Source organism: Cajanus cajan, chromosome 7 (assembly GCF_000230855.2).
Source record: "Cajanus cajan strain Asha chromosome 7, NIPB_CcT2T_4, whole genome shotgun sequence".
NCBI classification, from domain to species: domain Eukaryota; kingdom Viridiplantae; phylum Streptophyta; class Magnoliopsida; order Fabales; family Fabaceae; genus Cajanus; species Cajanus cajan.
Window position 1 is genome coordinate 3,812,275 of NC_138523.1, and position 27,392 is coordinate 3,839,666.

General features: G+C 29.4%; 2 protein-coding genes across 2 annotated transcripts in view; one reads left to right on the top strand and one right to left on the bottom strand.

The window, feature by feature from the left end:
• Positions 1-5,758: 5,758 nt before the first annotated feature.
• On the bottom strand, positions 5,759-8,756 carry LOC109812372 (putative vesicle-associated membrane protein 726). Its single transcript, XM_020376320.3, has 5 exons — positions 8,416-8,756; positions 7,567-7,708; positions 6,700-6,820; positions 6,537-6,599; positions 5,759-6,052 (listed from the first exon to the last, which is right to left on the bottom strand). Exons 1-5 carry the CDS (start codon positions 8,603-8,605, stop codon positions 5,903-5,905), a joined length of 666 nt encoding a protein of 221 aa, XP_020231909.1. The 5' UTR covers positions 8,606-8,756; the 3' UTR covers positions 5,759-5,902.
• A 9,401-nt stretch (positions 8,757-18,157) lies between these two features.
• The window catches only part of CTF18 (P-loop containing nucleoside triphosphate hydrolases superfamily protein), a 30,517-nt gene continuing 21,282 nt past the window's right edge, over positions 18,158-27,392 (top strand). The window contains exons 1-9 of the mRNA XM_020376307.3: positions 18,158-18,895; positions 19,569-19,630; positions 19,798-19,935; positions 20,076-20,351; positions 21,358-21,444; positions 22,336-22,437; positions 22,540-22,605; positions 23,270-23,377; positions 23,465-23,526. Of these exons, the coding sequence (XP_020231896.1) occupies positions 18,328-18,895; positions 19,569-19,630; positions 19,798-19,935; positions 20,076-20,351; positions 21,358-21,444; positions 22,336-22,437; positions 22,540-22,605; positions 23,270-23,377; positions 23,465-23,526 (1,469 nt within the window). The 5' untranslated portion in view covers positions 18,158-18,327. The remainder of the gene's footprint in view (positions 18,896-19,568; positions 19,631-19,797; positions 19,936-20,075; positions 20,352-21,357; positions 21,445-22,335; positions 22,438-22,539; positions 22,606-23,269; positions 23,378-23,464; positions 23,527-27,392) is intronic.

Consider the following 27,392-nt stretch of genomic DNA (forward strand, 5'->3'; position numbering starts at 1 on the left):
GTCCGAAGGCAATTACTCATGTTCGTAACACATACCTTATGCTCATGAAATATAATATCTCATACATGACACCTATCTCATATTTGAGTGTTACATGTCATACTCATAACCTAGACCTCATACTCATAATGAATACCTCATACTCATAATGAATACCTTATACTTAGTCATCAAGCACGTCTCATACTATCTAAATTCTCAATTGAATCATGTCAATCCATTCACATTCCCCATCACACTTCACTCTACACACTGCATTATATTAACAATTATACACAATGTAAAAATCACTTCTCATTTTCACCACAATAGTACACGTAACAATTCACAGTCTCAATTTTGCACCCATTAAGCACATCTTATACTATCTAAATTCTCAATTGAATCATGTCAATCCGTTCACATTCCCCATCACACTTCACTCTACACACTGCATTGTATTAACAATCATGTACAAAAATTATCATTATACATACACAATGTAAAAACCACTTCTCATTTTCACCACAATAGTACATGTAACAATTCATAGTTCTCAATTTTGCACCCAATAGTACTCATGTTGCACCTAGTGCCAACCTCACAGAGAGTACAAATTGTTCTTTGGAAGGACCATGCCCAGTTTGACCCCATCTCATGCTCGAAGAATTTACCATAAAGACTCCCTTAGAGCTCTTATGCCTAACGTGACTGCCCTATGCCCAAATGCTCAGGGCCCCCGACCCCTACTCGTATTTGATGTTGCATCAATTTATGACAAATTGTAGAATGTGTGAGTTTTGCATGAACCACCAACACAAGTTCCCAAATTCTCATGTTAATAAAAAAAAATCACTAATTTAAGGTCCCTTATCAATTGTCACGCCATTACATACTCAATTTACACCTTAATTTCACAAAATCCTTTGTTATCACTCATCTTTATATTACTCTATAAAAACAAGGATTTTCACATAACTTATAGGCATTAATAGATTCATGATCACAACATTCAATGCACAATCAATCATACATACAACTCAATCATAACATCTCATGTCATAACAAACATACAAAACCCCAATTCCACTTTCTCAAGTCAAACTATGAATTTCCCCAATAATTAGATACATAGGCAAAAGGGGGTTGTAATTTCTCAACCCAACAAATTAATTGACTTATGTGGAGAAAACCCTCACTCTCCCTTATCTATGTGAACACTTGTTGAAGGATGAAAATTAGCTAATGTTATTCTCGTGTCTCCTATTCAAAAGGGTAAGAAAGGTGAGAAGCGTAAGCGTAACTTTCATGCGTAACTTCTAATTCTTTTAAAAAGAATAACCCTCAACCCCACTTTAACTTTCTCGGTTAAAATTTTTTTAATTCTAGCTACAAAATTATTCCCTTATATTAAAAACATAATAATATCTCATAACTTATATAATCTATTATATAAAACATTTCTCTATACCTTTGTGAAAAATTAAATTATTTATAAAATCTCATCAATTAATTTAAAACACTATTAAATTTGGAAAACTCAGGGTGTTACATATTTAAGATATGTATTGCACATGATAAAATACTAGTTAATTAAGTAGAAATTTATAAGACCACACATATAGAGTAAATGTTTGAGCAAAAGTCATTAAATTAAATATGATTTAATTTAATGGTCAATTGATTAATTATGATTTAATTAATTGGAAACTATTAAGAAAATATAAACATTAAAAGAGGTTGAATAATGTGTATCAAAAACTTGCAGATTTTTAGTAGTGAACTAGTAGCATTAGTCGATGGAGTGTGAAAAGCAGTCAGATTGAACATAATATTTTTATAATGATTTGTCTTAACCACCAAGATTACGTTCAATTCTCAATCCAATCAGATTAAATTTCACTATTTTTAAACAAAGATACAAGTATTATTTCAACAAGTCATTTTTGGCTTAATCCTAAGTATTTTTTTACTTATCTCTTCAAGCAACTATCCAAGTATTCTTTTAACAATAAGTTTGTTTAGGCTTAACAACCAAGTATTCTTTTCAAACAAGTCTTTCTAGACTCAACCAAGTATTGTTTCACAAATTAGCCTCTCTAGGCTCAACCAAGTATTGTTTTACACACAAGTCTCTTCAGGTTCAACCTTATAACAATGGTTATAAAGTTTACAAAAATGTTGTGTTCGTTTCACTTAGACTTTATACAACCAGTATAGAGTAGTAAGTTTTGCAAGAATGAATAAGTATGATTTACATAGAGTGTTTCTTTGTATGTATTTATGTACAAGTCTTTTTAGTATATTGTGCGTCCTTTTTTTTCTTGAGCTTTAAATCTTCTTGTATAGTAGCTTGGAGAAGATGACCATTGCAACAATTTGAGTATAGATGACAAGTTTGTTTTGTTTGTCTTCATCGTCTTTCCTTATGATGACATGTAATTGTTTAACTCATTTACTACAAACATTAAATGCATTTCACCAAATGACACCTCTTATCTAATGAAAGAGGCTACTTAATGAAGCTTGTAGAAGTAATGTTAGCGCAGTGCAACAGTAGTGACTTTATTTGATTTTTCTGTTATTTTAGGAATTTTTTACGAAAAGCATGATCTTATTCTCTTTAACAAATTTGTGAGTTTCAAGATGATTTTTTTAGTTCAATCTGTTGAGGAATGAAACATCCAAAGCAAACTTTGTCATTAGTCTCAAAAAATAATAAATATTCAATGAACATGAGACAAACTGTATGTTTTGTCTGATTTACATCCTACGTCTTACACTTCGTCTAATGAACATTTTCACATATATTTTCAAAGATGTTTTTCAAGACATTTTATCTTATAAAAACATTTTGTTTTGTTAGCTTTAAAACTATAAAACTTGAGGGATCCAAAATTGCCTTTTGACTTAACCTTATAACAATGGTTATAAAGGTTAGAAAAATATTATATTTATCTCACTTAGACGTTATACAACAAATATAGAGCAATAAGCTTTACAAGAAAGAATAATTATGATTTATAAAGAGTTTTTCTTTGCGTCGTTTTGTACTAGTCTTTTCTGTATATTGTTCATCCTCTTATTTCTTGAGCTTTGAATCTTGTTATATAGTAGTTTGGAGAAGATAATTGTTGCAATAGTTTGAGTCCATATCACAAGTTTGTTTCATTTATCTTCATCGTCTTTCCTTGTGATGACAAATAACTGTTTGACTCATTTAATGCAAGTATTAAATGTATTTCACCAAATAGTACCTCTTATCTGATGAAGGAGGTTACTTATCAATTTTTCATACCAAATAGAGCTTACAAAAGCAATGTTAGCCTAGTGCAATAGCAATGACTTTATTTATTTTTCTTCGTGATTTTTGGGAATCTTCATCTTTTGAAAAATACGATCTTATTCTCTTTAACAAATTTATGAGTTCCAAAATGGTCTTTTAGTTTAATATGTTAAGGTGAAATATTCAAAACAAACTTTGTCATTAGTCTCAATAAATAATGAACGTTAATGAACATGAAACAAATTATATGCTTCATCTGTTTTACATCGTCTGATAGATAATTTGCATCTTACACTTCATCTAATGAATATTTTCACATGTATTTTTTAAGACATTTTCTCTTATAAAAATATTTCATTTGTTAGCATTAAAATTATAAAGCTTGATGGATCCAAGATTATTTTTTTTAACTTAATTGCAACAAATTTAATTAGTAGCGAATGCAAAATAAGCCAATCCATCCCAAAATTTGAAAAAAGTGGTTTGCTAGGTTATTAAGAAAATCTTATTGGGTTTTATCGATTCAATGATGTCAATATTGGGTGGCTTACATAACCAATTTGATTATGAGCTTGACTTGGCCATGCTTCAAGGTCTCAGCCAGTTTGAGTCAAATTTTAAAACTATCTTCTTAACTTAAATGTGTATGTTTTAGTTTATATAAAATGAGCAAATTTTTATTTTATTTTTATAAAAAATTTCTTTATTATTTATTATCTAAAATTTGGAATTATTATTTTTTATTATCTATTATGTGATTTCTTTTAACTATTCATGTGTATCTTAGAAGCATCACTATCAAAACCGAACCCAATCAAATGGAAAACCAATCCTTAACAGATTTAGTTGACGCATAAAGCTATTTTGCAACAAATTGGTGGAAAACTGGTAAAAATCAGAACTGATCAAAATCGGTAAAAGCTTAGTCAAACTGGTATGAACTAGTTCGATTAAAAAAATATTTTTAAAGTTTAAAATTTAATTTAAAATATTTTTAATGAAAAATACACATTTAATTTAAAATTATAAATTAAAATAAGTTATTTTTAATACTTGTACTATAAATATAATTTAATCATTTTTGTTAATTTATAATTTATAATATCTTTATTTTTATAATTTATATTATATTAATTTAATACTTTTTAGTTTAGATGTAAACTTCTTATTATTAATAGATATTGTTATATTTTATTAAAATTTAAACTTAAATATTATATTATATTTAGTTTAGAATTTTATGTACCCATTAAATATTAAGAACTTATAAATAATATTTATTTTAATTTTTAGTGTTATAAATTTATGATATTATATTTATTTAATATTAGTTTTTTTTTTTGGTAAAGATTTAATATTAGTTTATATTAATAATAATTATTATTATTTTATTAATACGATCACAATTGTACCTTAATTGAGTGTCTAAATTGATTCAATGATCAATCCGATTTTGAAATCATTGATCAAAAGACTAAGTGACAATCTTAGGTAACACTATGTGACATATTAGCATGTGGCATCACATATATATTGTCACCTCTAATTTTTTATTAATATATCCTTAAAATAAATATCATTTATCTACTTTAAAATAAATGAGAGAGACAAAAAATAGTGATTTTAAATTTTAGAGGAATGAAAAACATAAAAGAAAAATATTTTATAAGGATCAAAACTAAAATTTACTATTTTTTTTATTAACAAAAGACAACGATTTCAAATATTAGAGGACAATTTTTTTTTATATTAATCAAAATCAAAATTCTCAAATTTTATTGAGACTAAAAATATATTTAAGTATTTTTTCTAATAATTTTTATTTATACTTTTAAACAATATTTTGAAAACACGATTTATTATTATTTGATTAATAAAAAATCATCACAACAAATGAGGTATAACTCATTTAGTGGAGCAGAGAGAGCATGAGTATTTGTTCTATTTAGGTTTTCATGTCAATTTTACATATCTATAACAAGTATTCAAGAAATAAAAACAATAAAAAATTAAATAAAAACATTTTTATATTAAAAATATAAAATTGATTTTACAATTATTCTTTTCAAATAATTAATTTTTCTTAACAAGATGTGTTTAATATTATTTAACTAACTAATACCCCTGAAAAAATTATATTTATATACACGATTTTTTAAAGTAGATCTATTACAGTGACTTCTGAAATGATGAATTTGCCATCAAAATTGGAACGAGTTCCATTGTTAATTGTTATCATCAATAGACTGGGGTTCATGCTTTATTTAAAATTTCCACACTTGTAAAATATGATATTTTTAACATAGCATGTGTCAGAAATATTGAGATATGATGGTGTGACTTGTGAGTCAACCAAAATATATTGAATGTTATTTGCGTTGTGCATTTATTGTGTACTATATCGTATACACATTTTATATACCATGAAATTAAACCTAGAGAAGTAGTCCTATTCTTAATATTATGACATGTACATGTTATACTTAACAAATATTGGACAAAACACCACAAACCTAGCCCAATCATATATTTAACTAAAAATGGTTAATGAGATTAAGAATATTGGCACAAATGTAACAGATGAAATCTTGCAAAATTGATCGATATGAGAAGAAGAAGAAGAAAAAGAAAAAGAAACTAATGTAAGCAGCTGAAGCCACGACATATAGACATAAACATGATCAAAATTAATGCTATGGCGATACCAAAAACAATCAATTTGATCTTCATGTTTTGAACCCACATCTTCCTTTTCACTTTTGTGCCTTGTGTTCTAAAGTCTTGTGCCTGCAACAAGGAATACATATAGTATTAATCAGAGTTGGATCATGTGCTATCTCAAAATATATTTATTTCTGATTATTGTAACATATTTATATACTTATTTTAGTTTTTTTTCTTTTCAAAACAACTCTCGTAATATTTAATTTGTGACGTTAAATCCTGTTATTTATTCTCAGTTAACTGTTGAGATGATTAAAGAGTTAGAATAATTAAGTTAAAGTAAAACAATACATATTAGACAAATAAAAATAAGAATAAGGCATGTTTATAAGAACTAATTAAACTAAAAATTATATAAAGTAACATGTCATCACATGACAAATGAAAATATATAGCAATTAAACAACACCAAGAGGGACTAATTCCAAAAGGTTAAATATTACAAAAATTATTTTAAAATTCATGCATATTATTATAAGAACTAAAATTATATATAATATTACTTATGATAGTTTTAGTCATACAAAAATAAAGAGGAACATGGTACCTGTGAACGAAGGTTATCAGTCTTGTCCACAAGCATCTCAATCTTTTCTCCTCGATCAAGAACCTACGAGAAAATGAAATATTTCAATATAACTTGATAATATATATTTGATGAATGGTGGCAACAACTCTTTTAAACAATGGCATTTTGATATAGGTCTTGCCTTTTCAATGTTTTCCATCATAACACCCTTGACTTCAGAAACTTGAGCCTTCACTTTGGCAAGCTTGTTGATCTCTTCAGGATGATCAACACAATATTGCATTTGCTGCTTCAATTTTGGCCTGCACATTTCAATCAATACAATTTAGAGTGAGTTTGTAAAACTAGCTTATAATTTATCGAAAGCTTATAAGCTAGCTCAAAATTTATAAACTAAAATTAGGAATGAAAAAACTAAAGTTTATTAACTAGTTGATTATTAAATCGAAATTGTTTGATAAAATTAACTAATAAGTTAATTGATAAATGTGAAATGATATAAAATAATTTTTATAATGAAGGTGATAGAATGATAAAGTAAGCAAAAGAAAAGGATTTCAAAATTAAAGTGGGTAAAAGAATATTTCAAATAAATTAATGAAGATAAAAAAAAAAAAAAAGAGTTAAGAAATTATAAATTATAAACTGTTTCAATTAATTTATGAAAATAAGTTATAAGCTATAAAAATAAATTTTTGTACCAAATGTTTATTTTAACTAAATTATCTTATAAATTTGTCAAAAGGAGTTATAAACTCTTCAAATACTTTACCAGAAACATTCCTAATATTTATTCATTTAGTATAAGTTTAATTAAATTTTCATCAACAATTATTGTAATTTTTTTAAGTACACAAGTCAAAATGTTTAATTATGGTATATACATATACATATAATTTTAATTAAACTCTGGTAATTGATCTGAAAATAAATATTTGGATGACTATAGCTCAAAATGAATGAGTTTTAGTCCACTATTGTAATAAGATTGTGCAATGAAAGTACTTATATATATAATAGAGATTTGGTTGTAAAATGAGGTACCTACCCAAATTCTCTGTTTAGGCCCTTAGCTGAAGCAGTTGCAGCTTTGCCTCCACTGTATTTTTTGCTGAATTCATCCTTCACACGTTCTAGAAAAGCAATAGGAATCTGTCTACCAGCAGATTCCACAGCCACCACACAGTAGGCTACAACATCCAAAACAAACCAAATATAACTTCATTAATTTTTCATTCCCTTTAAAATTAGAGTAAATAGAATATGAACTATTAATATAAAGAAATTTTAGACCATCACTCGATCAAAAATATGTTAATGTAGTAATTTAATGACTTTTTATCATTAAATAACTCAAGAAAACAAACCTATCATAATTTATGATTTGTCAACATGATGCTGTATAGAAATTAAGCTCTTAATACACAACCAAATTCTGACTACACAATTCTTATGTATTTGGAAACAACAAAAGACTCATTAATATGAATATCATTTCCCTTCAAATGCTTCAAAATAATATATACGAACTATCTTTGATGTTTAGGAAATAGGTCGCTTGCTACAAAAATATACCCTTTAAATGATTCTGCAAGTACACACTAATCTCTTTTTTCTAATAAAAAAGGGTAATAAAAAAATAGGAGAATTATTTTTCTATTTTTATGTTTGAGAATGAAAAACCATGAGAAAAATAATCATGCTATAAATCTAAAGAAAGGGATCGGGAAGGGGACAAGTATTTTTCACAATTCATGTCATGGTGTTATGAAACATGTAATCACTTAAACTGAAAAGCAAAGATGAGAAATATCAAGATCTAGATAAAAATAGATTCAGTCATGATAACAAATTGATCAAATTACAATGATGGAAAATTGAAATGTGCATGACGTACTGAAACCACTATCAACAAGATAATTGAAAGTGTGGCCATCGCAATTGTAGGTGAATCTGTTATTAGAAGAAGGAAGCTTTTGGAGGCATTGAGAGGCAATGGTGGTAAAGTTTCCAGAAAATTCAGTGTACTCAGCAAGAATCATGGTGCCACGAGCCACAAAGCTATAGATCAAAGATTGTTGCCCCATCTTCAAAAACTACAAAACAAATTATGGATCTCAAGATGCACAAAGAATGAAGAGAGGGGCAGAATGAACAAGAGAGAGAAAATTAGTGGGAATAGAAAAGAAAATGGTTGATTTGGATTCAAGGAGTTTTGGTATGGATATCTCCAATGTTTGTAACCCCCCAAAAAATAGCTACCTAGGCTATTAATACAAGTGTTTTGCAAAAATTTCGAATCATATTCTGCCATCTATAGTATTTATTTATTTATTTATTTATTTATTTATATCATTATATAAAAGAATATTTCTTTTATTAACCGTCTTAATTTCCATTTTATATAAATTATTTTATTTTTTTTAATTTACTCAAAAATCTAAACAACTCTAAACCCTCACTCTCAAGTTCTTTTTAGTTAAATCACGTACTTTTTTACCACTTTTTTCTTACATAATAAATAACTATTCATTTCATTTTTATTTTAATTTATTTTAAAAAATTAGAGAGATATAAAGTAACTCTTCTTCCTCTAGATATTTTATATATAAAGGTAATAACTTTTGATATAACTATTTTTCTTCAAAACTTCCCTTCAACATATTTTTATATATAAATTTTATTATTTATGTAATTATATAATATAATAACATATTAATATAAGAAATTGCAATAGTATCATAAAACATTAATTACATTAATTTTAAATTATTGCAGTTTTAAAGTAAAAGTAATTATGAAATTCACACAAAAAATAATTATTAAAAGTGTTTACTATTATATGCTAAAAATTATTGTATATTAGCGGAGAAAAAACATTAGCAAAATGAAGAATTTCTGCAACAATTATTTCCCTCCAATACATCAAAAATAGTAATTATAAAAGTTATTATTAATTTATTATATTAATAAAGAAAATCTAATTAAACGTAAAGTCACATGAAAAAATCACTATTTTTATGTAAATATTTTTAAAGTAAAATACTCAACATTTCTCATCCAAAAGATTTATAAAGTTCACATAAAAAATTATTTAAAATATTTGTTATTATATGCTAAAAAAATATTGTATATTAGAAAATAAAAAATAACACACTAGGAAAGTGAACAACTTTTATAATAATTTTTTCCTCTAAAATATCAAAATTGTAATTATAAAAATTTATTTATTACGTGATTATAAGAAATGTATGCTCAACCAATATTATTTGCTTTCAAAATGGAAACAAACAAACATTTATAGAAAACATCATTCTTAGAAAAATCAATGGGATATTAAACGTACATGTCATTATGTGAAGATAAGATAAACATTACAAATGGTTAAATAATGTATATCAAAAAATCACACGTTTTTCTTAATAAAGTAATAATGCTAGTCAAATGGAGAGTGAGAAACGGTTAAATGAAACATAAGGTATTTTTATATTAATTTGTCTTAATTACTGAGATTATATCCACTACTATAGGAACTATATTTTACATCGATTCTGGGATGTCATTTACATCGGTTCTAAAACTGATGTAGAATAAAGTGACTTAAAAAGTGTATAAACTTTTACATCGGTTCCTAAAAAATCGATGTAAATTTTTTTTTTAAAACAAATTAAAAAATTGTATCAGTAGAGAATCCCTTCGCGATCTCATTCTTCACTCTCACTCATGGCTCAACGAGAATCCAAACCCTCCCCCTCCCTGAATGCATCGTGCGCTACACCTACGAAATACTGGGAATCAAGCTCGTTATCCGCGGCCACCGCCCTCCGCCGCCGTTCCCGGGCACCCTAGGCAACCTCTATGTCTACAACCACCGCACTGCCCTGGACCCCATCATCATCGCCATTGCCCTCGACCGTAAGGTCTCCTGTGTCACCTACAGCTCAGCAAGCTCTCCCGCTTCCTCTCCCCCATCCCCGCGGTGGCCCTCACCCGCGATCGCGCTGCCGACTCCACCCGCATCAAGGAGCTCCTCTAGCGCGACGACCTCGTGGTGTGTCCGGAAGCCACGAGTCTTTCCTCCTCCGCTTCAGCACCCTCCTATAGCATAAGGGTTTTTGTAACACTTACCTCTGCACGCACAAGGACGCCATGCCCAGCGCCGCCACCGCGTTGGTGAAGTTGCGCGTTGGGGGAGTTTCTCATTAGGTTTTTGTAATGTGCCTTCACTTCTACATCGGTTTTCCACATAACCGATGTAAATATGCTTACATCTTCTATTTATTTACAAAATTGTCACCGCATTTCTTATTTACATCGGTTCTATTGAAACCGATGTAAATATAGCGATGTTAAATAATGTTTTTCTAGTAGTGATCCGATTCTCAATCCAATAAGATTGAATTTCATTATCTTTAAACAAAGATACAAATATTTTTTTAATAAATCACTTATGATTCAACTCTAAGTATTTTTTGACTTGCTTCTTTAAGCGATTATTGTAACACCCCAGTTTTCAATAAAGTTATTATTATTATTATTATTATTATAATTATTATTATATGGTATTTGGTCATAATTATCTTAATAATTATAGAAGAATATTATTTTGTACGTTTTAAATAATTATTGTTTTGGACAATTATTTTGTATGTATTAAATAAGTATTTTTTATTAGCATATTTAAATAAATATTTATATGTTTTAAGAGAAGATTGATTTTATATGATATTTTGTTATTGAAATTATATTATTATATTTTGGATCAGAAATATATTATTATTATAGAGGAAAAATATTTTATAATATACATGTATTTATTTTATTTAATTATTTTGAGGAAAAAGAGAAGTGAGTTAGAAGATAAGGAAAATGGGTTGGGTTGACCCAGCCCAATGGATTAATTTTAAGGAGTCAGGTAGCGTTAACCCTATCTACCTCATTTGCGTTCTGAAGGGTTAGGAAAAAAAAAGGAGAAACAAATAGCTCTAAGGAAGAGTACTCAGGAACGACCTTAGATCACACCATTGTCTTCTGCTTATCCAGGTAAGGGGGGAGTGAGAAACCTCGCTCTGGGTGTGGGATTGTATGCTGGGTAGTGGGATTGGCCCCCAATCCTGTGTTTGTTGCATTTTTTGTATGCTTATGTACGAGGAGTTTTTCCCAATTGTATCTGTTTTGCCTATTGTTTTCTTATATGTAATTAATCGTATAAATTGAGATTTCTATGGGTTCCTATGGGAAACCCTAAGGGAATGCATTGATAATTGTAAGAGGAAAATTTTAAATGTTTTCTGTTTTACCTTCTGAGTTTTCTGTTGTGTTTCTTGATATTTGTTGAGTGTAAATATGTATATAATCTTGAAAATAAACAAGTTTTGATATGAATTAGAGTGCTCTGTGGGTTCCTGTGGGAACCCTATGAGAAACAGGCAAAATATGAATATTTTATGTTTTGCTTTCTGATTGTTCTGATGTATTCCTTGTTGAATGAGATGATGTGAAAAATGATGATTATGTGAATATGATGAGATGATGTGAAAAGTGATGACTATGTGAATATGATGAGATGATGTGAAAAGTGATAATGAGACATGATAATGTGATATGGGAATGAGAAATGATAATGAGATATGAGAATGCATAGAGTCTTGAATGACATGCATCATTTGCATAAGTGTTTTAAGGGTATGATATGGAATACACCGCTAGAGAAGGCCCCCTAGTGTAAAAGCTTTGGGGATTAGTCCTTGGGGATAGCTTGGTTTGGAAGTCCCAGTCTCGCCCATTGTGTGCATGGGATGTATCTTGCACGGCTTAGCTATCCCGACGAGACTCTGGTAGTATATCCTTCTAGTGAGAGTGCGCAGAGGGTGTGACCCGGCATGTACTCCTAGACTACTCTTCGTGTATTGCTAGCGGCAATATGCCATGTGATGTTTTACTGGCGCCACATGCATGATAATATGTAGTCCGTGTCCATGCATATGCATTTTTAATGTTATGTGATAAAGTGATGGTTTATGTCTTGGATGAGTGTGATGTTATTATTAATTTATCTATGTTATACCTGTTTTGTTTGTGTTTGGCTATTCGGCGTACATTTCTACACTGTGAGTCAGAGTGAGATGTTTCTCACTCCCTTTTCTCGTGTTGTTTTGTTGTGACTATTATACAGGTGATCATCAGTGTGAGACTGAGGATGTTGGTGATGAAGCTTAGGCTTCTATGTTGGGTTTTGCTCTGATAGGACATGTGACATCGGGACATAGATAAGATTAGTTTAAGATGTTCTTATTAAATTATTTTGGAAAATTCAGTTTTATTTCTTTGTAATTTTACCGGCATGTTATTTGGATTAAGTTTATGAATGTGAACTTTTTACCCTTACGTAGTTGGAAATTTAATTTTTAATGATGAAATTTTTTTATATTTTTTATAATTACTGTATATGTATGTTGGGGTAGAGGGTGTCACAATTATCCAAATATTCTTTCAATAGTAAGCCTCTCCAAGCTCAATAACCAATTAGTTTTTTCAACCAAACCTCTCAAAATTCAAACAAATATTATTTTACAGACAAGTCTTTTAAGACCTCAACCCTATAACAATGGTTATAAAAGTTATAAATATGTTATGTTCGTCTCACTTATACATTATACAATTAGTATAAATCAATAAACTTTTACAAAAAAAATAATAAATATGATTTATAAAGAGTATTTAATAAGTATGATTTATTGATAGTGTTTCTTTATGTCTTTATATACAAACAAAATGTAGCTAAACATAATTTCACATATAAAAAGTGTAACTAAACATAATCACACATAAATTTTCCTCCGGCATATTTTTATATATAAATTTTATAAAATAAAAATAAAAGTTTATTATTTATATAATTATATAATATAATAACACATTAATATAAGAATAATTAGTAACAATACCATAAAACATTAATTACATTAATTTTAAATTATTATAGTTTTAAAGTAAAAGTAATTATAAAATTCACACAAAAATAACAAATATTTACTATTATACGGTAAAACTAATGTATATTGGTGAAAGAAAAAAAAATATTAGCACAATGAACATGCAACAATTATTTCTCTCCAAAATATAAAAATAGTAATTATATTTATTTATTTATTACATTAATATAGAAAATCTAATTTAACATAATTTCACATAAAAATATTACTATTTTTATGTAAATATTTTTAAAGTAAAATATTAAACATTTCTCACCCAAAAGATTTATAAAATTTAAATAAAAAAAGTTATTAAAAAATTTGTTATTATATGTTAAAAATTAATGTATATTAGCAATAAAAATAAAAATAAAAGCAATAAAGTGAACAATTTCTAAAACAATTTTTTCTTTCTAGAATATTAAAATAGTAATTATATAAATTATTATTTATCATGTTAATATAAGAAATGTATCCAAATTCATATGTTCTCAACCAATATTATTTGCTTTCTTGCTTTTAGAATGGAAACAAACAGACATTTATAGAAGGCATTGTCCTTAAAAATCAGCTAGAAATTAAATATATATAGGTGTCATTCATCTATGGAATGTATTTAAGTTAAATAATAAGAATATGTTATCCAATATGGAGATGATTTTTCTTGATCAAAAGTAACGAATTATTAATATTTATATCTTTTAATATTTTCCATTTTTATTATTTTGGTTTTGAAAAGTTAATTACTAAAAATATTTATTATTATATGTTAAAAATTAATGCACATTAATGAAGAAAAAAAATAACACATTAAGAAAATCAACAACTTTTGTAACAATTTTTTTTCTTCAAAATATCAAAAATAATAATTATAAAAATATTATTTTTTTATGTTAATAAAAAAATGTAATTAAACATAATTTCACATTAAAAAAATATAAATAGTTTTTAAGTGAAATATTCAAAATTTCTCATCCAAAATAATATTCTTTTAAAATAAAAATAATAACATATTTATATAATAAAGTGTAAAAAATCATAAACATTAATTACATTAATTATTAATTATTTCAGTGTTTAAATAAATGTAAATAAAAAACTTTACATATAAAATTTAAAATATTAATTATTATCTTAAAAATTCACATAAAATATTTATGTAATAGACATTTGAAAAGAAAAATTCTAGAAATATTAAACCTAAAATCTTTCATCAAACCCTGAACCAATATAACAATCTCCACATATTTCAAAAAGTTTAAAATTTTTTTAGATATACTCTCATATAAGATGTAATGCATTAGATATGATGTAGCAAACTATTAAACTAAATCTAAATTAATAAAACTTAACACACAATATTATGAGTGTAGCAAATTATTGAATCCAAAAACACTTGGCATATATATATATATATATATATATATATATATGTTAACAAATCACAATACGCTCTCATGATCCTTGTTATCATTATGTTGCACTTTTAGACCATGTGTGTGTTTGATATTCATAAATGCTCTAGAGATTTTGTCAAAATCCTCATGCAAATAACTCCACTTGATAATCATATAAGTGATCAAGTATATATTACAAATCATACACCACACATAAGAGATATGAAAATAATTAAAAATTTTATTAAGAGGTAAAACTTTCTCATGATCACATAAAACTTAACTAGGCTTAAACATGTTTTTAGTCCCTCAAATTTAAGACAAATTTGTTTTTGGTCTCTCAAATTTAAAACTATAGTTTTTAGTCTCTATAATTTTAAAAAATCTCGTTTTAGTCCCTTAGGTCACCAATAACATATTTGAAAGTGACTAATTAAGAAAGTTATGCAATATCAATCGGATTTAATGTGATATTTTCACTAATAGGGACATCAATAGGTAGATTTTATGTAATGGTGTTTGATAAAATTCTTTGCAAAATTTGAATACAATGACTAAAATAAGATTTTTTTTTTAAAATTACAGGGACTAAAAACAACAATTTTAAATTTGAGGACCAAAAATAAATTTACCCTAAATTTAAGGGACTAAAAACATATTTAAGCCAACTTGACTATAATGATTATTCTTTTATTAATGCAGTTTTGACACTTTCTCACATTATAAGAAGAGATTAAAAAAATTGTTTTTAATCAATTTTAATGTTAACAAGGCTAACAATTGATTTTTTTTCATTGAATGGAGATCTTTAATCACAAAGGTTTAATTACTTACTATCTTTCAAACAACTTTAATAAAATATAATTTTCCTAAATGTTTATAATTAATAATTCACAGTATCTTATAAATAATCACATGATCAATAATTTTAAATCTTTAAGCAACTATTATATCATGTCATTTCTTAATTTTGTATTCTCAATGAAATATTAGCTAAGAGGTTCTCAAATATCAAGTCTAATCATATATAGATTAACAAACTTTAATTCAATAATTATTATTGATTGATTTCAAAGTAATTTCACTACAAAAAAGTATAATGACACAATATTAATAGATTTTGTCTTGTATGGATTAAAGACTCAATTGTATTTTCTAATACAATGATAAATCCACAATATTAAATACAATAATTCATGACATCTCTATAACATCTCATGTTATATGAAATTTGTACTATGAATAACATCATATTTAACATTATAACCAATCATGTTACTAATAATTGTTAATAATTTCACAATGTCTCTGCATGTCATAAACGTCAATAGTTTTTTTAAAAGTTTAACTCAAAAAAACTAACATCAATAATACATCATACCTCAAAGATATCAACATATGTAATATAAGGTAAGTCTCATCTTTTATTCACGAGAACCAGTGCTAATAATTAATTATTTATATTATAAGAGAATTTCAAGAATTAATTATCTACATAATTTTTTAAATGATATCTCACACTTATTTATTTATGAAGAATAATATTCTCAAAGTAATATTATTATTGTTTTTTCTAAAAAAAATAATTTAAAGTTTCTCATTGAGGTTCACAAAAGCCAATCTTTAAATAATATACACGGTACTGAAAAATATTATTATTTAAAGAGAAGGCATACCTCATTTTTTTTTTACCTTTCATTTTCCTAATTTTGGGTGTAAGCCAAATCACATACCAAGTGGCATGCATACTTTAGTTTCTCCATCAAATCTTATTCTCAATTTTATTCGCAAAATGTCAAGAGTCACAACAACTTGAAATGGTGCTGCTCATTGTGATCATTCCCACTCTTACCCTCTCTCTCCCTCTCCTCTATTTCTATCGGTCTCTCTCTTACTTTTACTCTCTTTCTCTTTCTCTCTCTCTGCCTCCCATCTCTTTTTCTCCTCGTATCTTTATTTTTTATTTTTATTTTTTATATTTCATTATTTTTTAACCTCATTAATTTTAATAATATTATTAAAGTTTATTTTGTTTTTATATTTTAATAGTATTTGTCAACACTTTTTATTTTATTATTATTTTTATTTAAATGAAATGAAATAATATATTTTTATTATTCTTACATAATGTAACATTTTTTTTTGTTGAATTCTGTATTTAAATAATTTTAATAAATTTTTAAAATTTTAAAATAATTTGATGTCATATTTGTAATAAAATTTGGATAAATAAATATATCTAGTGAATTTATTTTAATAAAATATATATATATATATATATATTTTTTTTTTGATAAGCAAAATAAATTAAGGGGAGTATAAGGGGTATCCCAACCTATTACAAAATACAAAGTCACCTAAATAAAATCTAACGTAGTCCATACAAAAGGTAATCACCAGATTGTAATGTCTACCACCATTACAAAACTAGAACCATAAAATGTCATTTAATAATCAAACAAGTTCAATAATTAGAAAATCAGATACAAAACTAACATCATGGTGTGTACAGAACCAGAAATAATCATTATTCCAGAAGTTAAGACAAAAACCAGGGGAAGAAAACCACGTTGAGAATGGGTAAAAAAATGACTTATCTTTGGTCTTAATTTAGTTTCAGCTACGTAGTTTGATTAATTCCACTAAATCCGTAATTGCCACCACCTTGTCTTTAAAAATGACATCATTTCTAGCAAGTCACAGAGACTAAATTGTGGCTAACCAAACCACATACCACCTCATCCTATCTCTACCATTGCATATAGAAAATCCAATAAAATGAGCAAAATTTTCATGACAAGAGTTGTGTAAAACTGTTGAAACACCAAACCAAACAAAAATAGATAACCATACAAAATAGACATAATAACATCTGAATAATAAGTGAGAAGTATTCTCCAAATCTTCACTACACCAAGCACATCCACTAGCAGAAATATTAAGAACCTTTCGCTTAATAAAGTGAATTTTTTTTAGTTGAATACCACCAAATTTTAACACATTTATAAAATATCCTAATTATCTTAATTGAATACAATCATATTTTTATGTATTCTTAAAAATATCTTAACCATTTTAATTAAATATCACATAAATTTTATATATTAAAAAAAATCTTAATTAAATACAACAAATTTTTTAATAATATATATATATATATATATATATATATATTTTTTTTTTTTTAAAAATCTCAATTGAAATACACCTTAAGTCATTTTAATATTTATTTTTCATTAAATAAGTACAGTTAATATCTTTTTCCACCTAATCAGCGGTTGACAGCCATGACACACGATCAATAGCAATGGGCACGCAAGCACTGAACCACGTATCTTTTCCCACCTTCCCGCCAAAACCAGTCGAGTTACCGCAACTTAACCTGCACACAACACAAACCGCTCACATTCTCACTACCACCAAACACCGACGATAGACATGGACATGGACATGGACATTCCCCTTCCCGAAGAGCTCGAATTACTCGAATCAAATTCTCACTTCCCCGAACAAGAAGAAGACCACCACTATTACTTCCCAGAGCTCCACTCCGCCGAAACCCACTCCCAACAACCGCCGCCAGATCTCGCGCTTCCTCCCGAGGCCCAATCCTTCGCCGCCAACAAGCGATCGCGTCCGAATCCCCCCGAAGAGGAGAAGAGAGCCAAGGTTAGGGTTTCCGTCGAGGAAGATTCATCCGCCGCCGACGAGGTCTGGCTCCGCCACTCTCCTCCGCCCGCGGAGGAGAAGAGACCGGAGGTTAGGGTTTCCCTCGAGGAGAATTCCTCCGTCGCCGATGAGGACTGGCTCCGGTACTCTCCTCCGCCGGAGCCGGCGCAGGAAACGACGTTCGCGAAGGAGCAGACGCTGTCGAGGTTCGCCTCGGAGATCGACGGCGAGTGCATGCCGGTCACCGCGCCCAACGGTGACAGGGTTTACGCGAAGCTGAATCGGTTCCAAGGAGAGGACCGCGTCATGAAGCTCGATTGCAATGGATACTCTGCTGGTATTGTTTTTTTTTTTTTTTTTTAATAAACCACCAATTTCGTACTGGAATTATTATTCTTTCCATAGTATTAATATCTAGAGTAATATAATTATTTAAGGAATCAATGTTCATCGCTTTAGTCTTTAGTTATTAGGTTGATGTATTTTCCCCGAAGTTTCGAGACTAATTTGATGTTTTTTTTTTAATATTTAGAAACTACTTCACTTGATAATATTTTTAAAACAACTTAAGTAAATTTTTTACTTTAAAAATCACTTAGGAGAGAGGGTAATTAAGCTCATGTTTGGGACGGTGAAGAAAAATGAATGCTTTTCAAAAAAAACAAGTGTACTGGATCTGCACCAAGATTATTTGCATTTTTACAATTTCGTTAGGTAAGTTTGGAGGACAACTTTTTTACTTTTAGAAACAAAGCATTAGGACATTTAAGTTAATGGTAGTTTATCATTTATTTGTTTTGTTTTAATGGATTGTCAAATTAGAGAATATTTATCAGAGATGAAAATATTCGTTTTTCTTTTAGTAGAAAATCCCACTCTCGAATGGATATTTAAGATTCCAATTTTGTTAGAATCTTAATTGTTCTAATACGTGAGTTTTTTGCTTGAATTTTTATAATGAGCTTTGTTTGACACCAAGCTTATTTGCTAGAATTGTATTTTGCTCGCAGAGCTTAATTCAGAACCAATTAATGCTATACTTGAGAGGTTGGAGCAAGAGGCTTTTGCTAAGGTTTGGCCTAATGCTTTTTCTGAGCTCTGGAGAGCCTGAAATTTGATTGAAAATTTCAGTATCTTTTGCATTTTGGTTATTTGTTACTTGGGAAGCATATAAAATTGGTTATCAAACATGAATTGTGGTATTTCTGATTTCTTATTCTTGTTCTTGCGATGTTGAAGGCCTTGGAAACTAGTTCTGAAGGCCAAAGTGTTCCAGATGTTCCTGAAGCACAATTGGTGCATGAGCAGCTTTGGGTCGACAAATATGCTCCAAATTCGTTTACTGAGCTCCTCAGTGATGAACAGACAAATCGTGAGGTATATACTTGCCATAAGTCCATAACATTTTCAGCTATGAAAATCATCTATTAAACTGCTATAGTTAAAGACATTATTCTTTGACTTTCTTGGCTTGACTTCTGTTTCCATTGACTGATTTGATTTGTTGTCTTGGATAGGTACTCTTGTGGTTGAAACAATGGGATTCTTATGTGTTTGGATCTGAAATTCGAAGCACATCAGATGACGTTTTGGCTGCTTTGAAACGACATTCTTCTGTTGTCCACAATCAGAAACCTTTGAATTCAAAGTTTCCAAGGATGAATGGAGGATCCAAATGGAGTAATGGAAAGAGGTATATAAATTCTAGAAGTATGGAAGAGAGTGGTAGTTCAAAGAGTATTCAAGATGTGTGGAATACGAAGTCAAGGAATATTGGTCCACCAGAACAGAAGGTATTTATGAGAATTGCCTGATTGCATTTTCCTCAATAATTGTGTGGTAAAATGCTTATTATCCAAATGACTACACTTAAATAGCCATACATGCATTTGTGATTTTTTAAACACAAATATGCAATAGTGTTGAGTTGGTAGAATCATGGTATTATTTGTGTCGATTTTGTAAAGACTGGAGACAATTTTTGTCAGATTTGTAAGGTGTTGTGCAAATTAACAATTTAACATGTTTGTGCTGGGGCCATCAGGCCAGGGTGGGGTTAGAATATGTATTAGTATTTGGTATTATCTATTTGGGTTATGATTAGTATTTTGCTTATTTATGTGGACAACATTTTCACTATAATTGCACTTATCTGTCCATCTCATGAGCACACAGAATGGTAGGGTGTGTAACAATGAACATAATGACTCTTTTTTTGATAGAAAAGTATGGAAAACAATTACCTTTTTTCTTGAAATGTAAACATTTTTTACTCCATGATTTTTGCTGTGTTGGAAACAGGTCTATTTTTTCAGCTTCCAACTGAGCACTTTTCACTTGTGTTTTTTGATTATAGTTCCTGGAGAAAAAGACTTATCTTCCCTCCAAATCATGTTATAAAATTCTGATGCATTGAGCATGAATTGCCACATGCTGCAGCTCTCTCTAGAATATTTGTTAATGGACTGTCACTCCAGATCAAACTGGACCAGATTCCCATCTAATATGTTATTTAAATATACTGTACCGAAAAATCCTTTAATTTTTTAGCTCTTTTTGGACTTTTAATATTTAAAGCATTCTAATAAAACATCATATTATTAATGTATTGTTTCTTGATAATCTTATCCATGAGATTCTTTTAACTAGGCAATTGCACTATGCTCATTGTGTTGTTTGTACTTGGCATAAGATGCTGCCATTTGATTTATATAAATGTTTCATGATATCAACCTTTTTGCTAGATATCGAGTGTTGAATTGAATCCTATTGATAACTAAATTTTTATAATGATTTCAGATACTTCTGCTCTGTGGACCACCAGGTCTAGGAAAAACAACACTTGCACGTGTAGCTGCTGGGCACTGTGGATATCGTGTGGTGGAGGTATTGTTCTTTATTATTTTATGTAATTTTGGAGAAGAAAATGATCTTTATTTTTGTACATTGATCAAAATTACATGACAGAATTATATAGACAAAGATGACTATTACAAAATAAATATTAAGATAAGATAGAGAGAAAATAAAGGAGAATCAAATCAGTTTTGAATAATTTGATCTTGATCGTAACTAAATCTCCTAGAACAAATTAGAATAAAATAAAATCAGATTAAATCTGAATTTGATCTTAGCTATCAAAATCTTCTGAAATCCTTATTTGAAATTTAAATATAAATAAAAGTACATACAACTGTGCATAGATGTCCAACATGCTCAGTATGCTGACAAAGAATTAGGTCTCAAAAATAATACTTTTAGTAGAATGTCTGCTACTTGCTTTGAAGTAGGAAGAAACGACATGCAAATCAGGCCTGCATCCACCTTTTTATCTCTATAAAATGTTGTCAATTTCTACATGCTTCGTTCGATCATGTTTGGGAAATACGAATCGTAGCCTTGTTATCATAGTACAACCTCGTGGGGAGAGTCATAGGAAGTTGTAACTCTTCTATAATAGGGTGGCAAAATGTGCAAAATTGAAAAACATGGGCTGTAAAAAGTACAATTAATCCTAGCATATTTGAAAGTATCTTAAAAGATCTCTTAGGTGTTGCTTCCATCATTATATTTCAGGATTTGTTCATTATTTGATTTAATTAGGCCAAGGGGTCTTGATATCTAGTATCATCATAAATAGGGGTTAGTAGCGGTAATTGTCTTTCTTATCACATCATTATGTATTTCTAATTATTCATTTGCTTACTCTCTCTTTCCTCCTCTACTTATGTCCTTATAATTTCAACATATACCAAACAAGAGTGTTAAATTTTGAAGGTTAATGCTAGTGATGATCGTTCTACATCGTCAATCGAAGCCAAAATCCTTAATGTGGTCCAGAGGAACTCTGTCTTGTTTGATTCAAGGCCCAACTGTCTGGTATTTTCTCTTCCTTTCAGGTATTTTCATTTACTATCTTACTATCGTTGCATGGGGATGAAAATGGTTATCCATTGTCTTTTTTTTTCATTTTTTTTTCAGGTGTTGGATGAAATTGATGGAGCCCTTGGTGATGGCAAGGGTGCTGTGGAGTTTCTTTTAAAGATGGTTAGTTCTAGATTCCAATGTCAGTCTATCTTCTAAAGTGAATTGTCTATATAAGCAAACCTTCTTAGTTGGAGTTGTATTGAAGATTTTTTTTACGCTGTCAAAGGTCTCAATTTCATCAAACAAGTTTGTACCTTAATTTTTGTTGTGGTTTCAGTTTACATGCATTCATCATTTCGAGTACAATAGGAGAACCTAAATTATCTTACTAAATATGTTATCATAGGCTTGATAACATTTGTTTGTTGCTAAATGTAGTTTTCTGGTTCTGTTGTGTTTTGAAGTAGATTTGGTACACTTTTGAGTGGGTAGAGTTGGATTTTTGGGCTCCGAACATGTCTATCTGAAATATTCTTTTGTATACATTTTATTATAGAACTGTATATTTTTAATGAATTTTCCCAGGTCTAGAGGACTGAAGTTCCTTGTCTACTGTGTCACACTGTCACTTGTAATTTGACTAGAGAACCTTTAATTAACATCAAAAACCATATATAGTTTTTTCTAACCAAACATTATGCTGGTATATCTACCACGAATAGGGTAAGGGAAGTTGGGAATAATGCCTCCTTTTTCTAGGATAAGTATTAATAATAGTTAGAAGGGAACATCAATGGAAGTTTGTTATGGAAATCATAATGCCCTGTTCAAACCAAATATGCAGATTTCTGCCGAAAGGAAGCCTGATGCTGGGAAACAAAGTTTAGGCAAAGGACAACCGGAAAGGAAGTCATCAAAAAAGGGTTCGAAAACAGCTTCACTGTCAAGGCCTGTGAGTTTTGGATGTTCTGTTCTTATTGTGAGTATTGTTCACTAGACAAATCATTTGCAGTGATGATGATGTTGGTTGTCAATGTAGGTGATTTGCATTTGTAATGACCTATATGCACCTGCCTTAAGACCATTACGTCAGGTAGCCAAGTAAGTTTCTAATTCAGATAACTAATGTATGACATTAATGTTCTGTATATCAAGTTGCCTTATTTTTTCAGGTACTAAATATTCTCTACTACCTTAACTTGTTTTTCTCTTTGAATCAAACATGTCATGATTATTTGGCACAATTTAAAAACTTCATTGGATCAAAACCTTTGTTTGCTTGTTGGTTAATTTCCCCTATAACCTTCAATCCCAGCACAACGAAAGTCTTTCCCAGTTCTCACTATTCACGAAAATTTTGGTGGAAAACTTTGGTTGGAAATCAATCCCTAAATTTTAAGAGAATCATGGCATCTCATTAATTGAAGGATTATAGTCAACTTTTGTATTTTTTTTTTTCATTCCTATAATTTTTTGATTCCTAGCTATGTTGCACGGACATGGCATGGGACTGCCGTGTCCCTGAGTTTGACACTCTTTAGGAGCAAACACACTGTGGACGCATCTCAGACACTTCGACATACTGTGTCCACATAAATTAGACACGTCTCCATCACGGACACCGGCAAAATTGACATGTCTCCATTGCGGACACCTACAAAATTGACATGTCTCCATTGTGGATACCTACAAAACTGACGTGTTTCCACCGCAGACACCTGCAAATGAACACCTTTCCATTTCAATGTATTATTTGATACGTGGATTTGAGATTTAAAAAATAAAAAAGAATAAATCTCAATAAAAATAGAAATAAAGAAGGGTTGATTTGAGATTTTTTTTTAAAAAAAAGAAGACTAATAAATCTCAATAAAAGCATAAACAAAAAAGGGAGAATTTGAGAATTTTTTTTTAAAAAGAAAAAAATCTCGATAAAAATAGAAACAAAGAAGGTAAGATTTGAGATTTTTTAAGAAAAAAGAAAAATTTTTGATAAAAATAGAAATAATGAAGAGAATTGTTTTATCTCTCCTTACTTAACTTTCACGTAATAGAAAAGAAATTTCATTATATCTACAATTTTGCATAATGGATGTTGATGAGAAAGCTTATTATCATTACTTCAATTATTTGTGCTACCATGTATTAAGCTTCTATAATTGCATTACATTTTATTCAATATATAAAGTTTTTTTGAAGTTCAGAAACCCAACTTTCTAAACTTGTTAATCATTTGTGGATAATTCATGAATGTCAAGGGATCAAAGTTTCAAGTTGGGGGATTTTCTAAAGGGTTGCAATTCAACCCTCATACTGATTAAACTTATCATTTTTAGAATAACTTTGCATAGTGCTATTGGAGTATAGTTTTACTCCTTTATTGTTATTTTTGGTTATTATAGATAATTTCAGTTATTATAGATATTTAGGTTATTATAGACCAATCTCAATTCGCTCTATATAAATCTGACTTGTACTCTGTTTTCGATGTGTTAATGAATTACATTCTTTACCTATTGAAAATCTACTCTCTTCTCTATCTATCGCCTCCTCTCTCTCTCTCACATATAATTCCTTTATGGTATCATAGAGCTTCTTGATCCTCTTCTTCTCTCCTCCGTTTCCGCTCGACCAACATCTTCCTATGGCTGAATCTACCTCCACAATGAATTCTTCCCCACCACCACCGCCTCCTCCACCAATTCATGCCAACCCAGTCAATACCGTCCTGCCCAAGAATCCTCCCCCTAACTCCCATCCGTCTCTCACCTTCTCTCACACCATCTCCGAAAAGCTTGACACCAAGAATTATCTTCTTTGGTGTCAACAGGTTGAACCCGTCATCAAGGGTCACCCCCTTCACCATTATCTTGTCAACCCCCAAATTCCTCAAAAATTTGCAACCCTTGCTGACCGAGAAAGTGGCTGCCAAGTGTCTTCAAGTTGTTCATCTTCCAGCTATTGATCAATGTGTTGATGTGCTCACCAAAGCTCTCTCACCTTCGCGGTTTTGTGATCTTAGATCCAAGCTTCAAGTAGTTGAATCTCCTCATCCTACTTGAGCTTGCGGGGGGCTATTGGAGTATAGTTTTACTCCTTTATTGTTATTTTCGGTTATTATAGATAATTTCAGTTATTATAGATATTTAGGTTATTATAGACCAATCTCAATTGGCTCTATATAAATCTGACTTGTACTCTGTTTTCGGTGTGTTAATGAATTACATTCTTTACCTATTGAAAATCTACTCTCTTCTCTATCTCTCGCCTCCTCTCTCTCTCTCACATATAATTAATTCCTTTAAGTGCAATGAGAAGATCAAGTTCATGTAACCTTCTTGGAGTAGTAGGGTATAAGTTGTTTCGACAAAGTGCCTTTTAGAATTTGGGTTTTGGCTTAACTCGATTGGACATCTCAAGTGTGAAGATTGTAGAATATGACATTTGAGGTCTAATAATGAGCTAATAGCGGGTGGTCTAATATGCTCTACAATAATTATTAGGATAGATTCTAATACCATCTTAGAATGTGAGTTTAGGTCTAACTCAACTTTACAAAATCAACTTATTAGGGGAGGATTATTCTCAATTATGTACTCTATTATGGTCATATCACTAGTCAATATGAGATCTCAAATGATGCTTCTTTTTTCTCTTGGCAACACCATTTTGTTGAAGTGTGTGGGCACAAGAGGTTGGTGACAATTCCTTATGAGGTAAAAAAAGATTGAAACAACACATACAAATGAAATTTTACGAGAAGAGAGTGATCTTTAGTTTTGTACATTGATGAAAATTACACGAGACTTTATATAGGGAAATATGGCTAGGATGGATCCTATCCACTCTAATTACAAAATAAATATAATGATAAGATAGGAAGAAAATTGTTGCATCGGGGGGTTACTACACATATACACACCATAGTAGTCAATCCCGGATAGCGGCGCGGAGCGGCCGACCCTAAAACTGGGATAGCGGGATGACGCGGAGCGGGATAACCGCTATTTAAATATTAATTTATATATATTAAATAATTAATAATATATATATAAAAGCTAAAAAAACAAAAAAATAACTCTAAATTCATGCATTAAACATTTTTAATAATTAAAAGTTCATAGTACTCAAACAATACATAATATAAAATGTCTCCAAAACAAAGTGTTAAAGCTCTAAGTAAGTAAAAAATTAAACATTATAATCAGAAATTAAAAATAAAATTTGCTAAATTAAATTTAATCAGAAATTAAAAACAAAATTTGTTGAATTAAATTTAATCAGAAATTAAAAATAAAATTAGCTGAATTAAATTTAATCAGAAATTAAAAATAAAATTTGTTGAATTAAATTTAATCAGAAATTAAAAATAAAATTAACTGAATTAAATTTAATCAGAAATTAAAAATAAATTTTTCTGAATTAATTTTAATTAGAAATTAAAAATTAAATTTGCTGAATTAAATTTAATCAGAATTTAAAAATAAAATTTGTTGAATTAAATTTAATCAGAATTTAAAAATAAAATTTGTTCAATTAAATTTAATCAAAAATTAAAAAAAAAATCAGTTGAAATAATTTAATAAATAATTAAAAAAAAATATGTTGCATGTTGCATAAAAGACAGAACCAAGGAGAATAGGGGAATAGAAGAAGACAAACGCGAGTCGGAGGAAGAAGAATAGAAGACAAACGCGCGTCGGAGCTTGCGGCCACGTCGGAGCTGCGTCGGACCTGGAGGCTCGTCGGAGTCGGAGGTGCGTCGGAGCTGGAGGCGCGTTGCCGATGGAGGTGCGTCGGAGCCGGAGTTCGTCGGAGCTGCACGCGATCGCCAGAGAAGAAGAAACAGAGAGGGAGAGACGAGCCGAGGTGTTTGTTTTGGATGAGTCTGAAATCGCGAGAGGGAAGGGATGATTAGGGCATTGAAAAGACTGACTTACCCTTAATGAAGGGTAAGTCTGAAATCG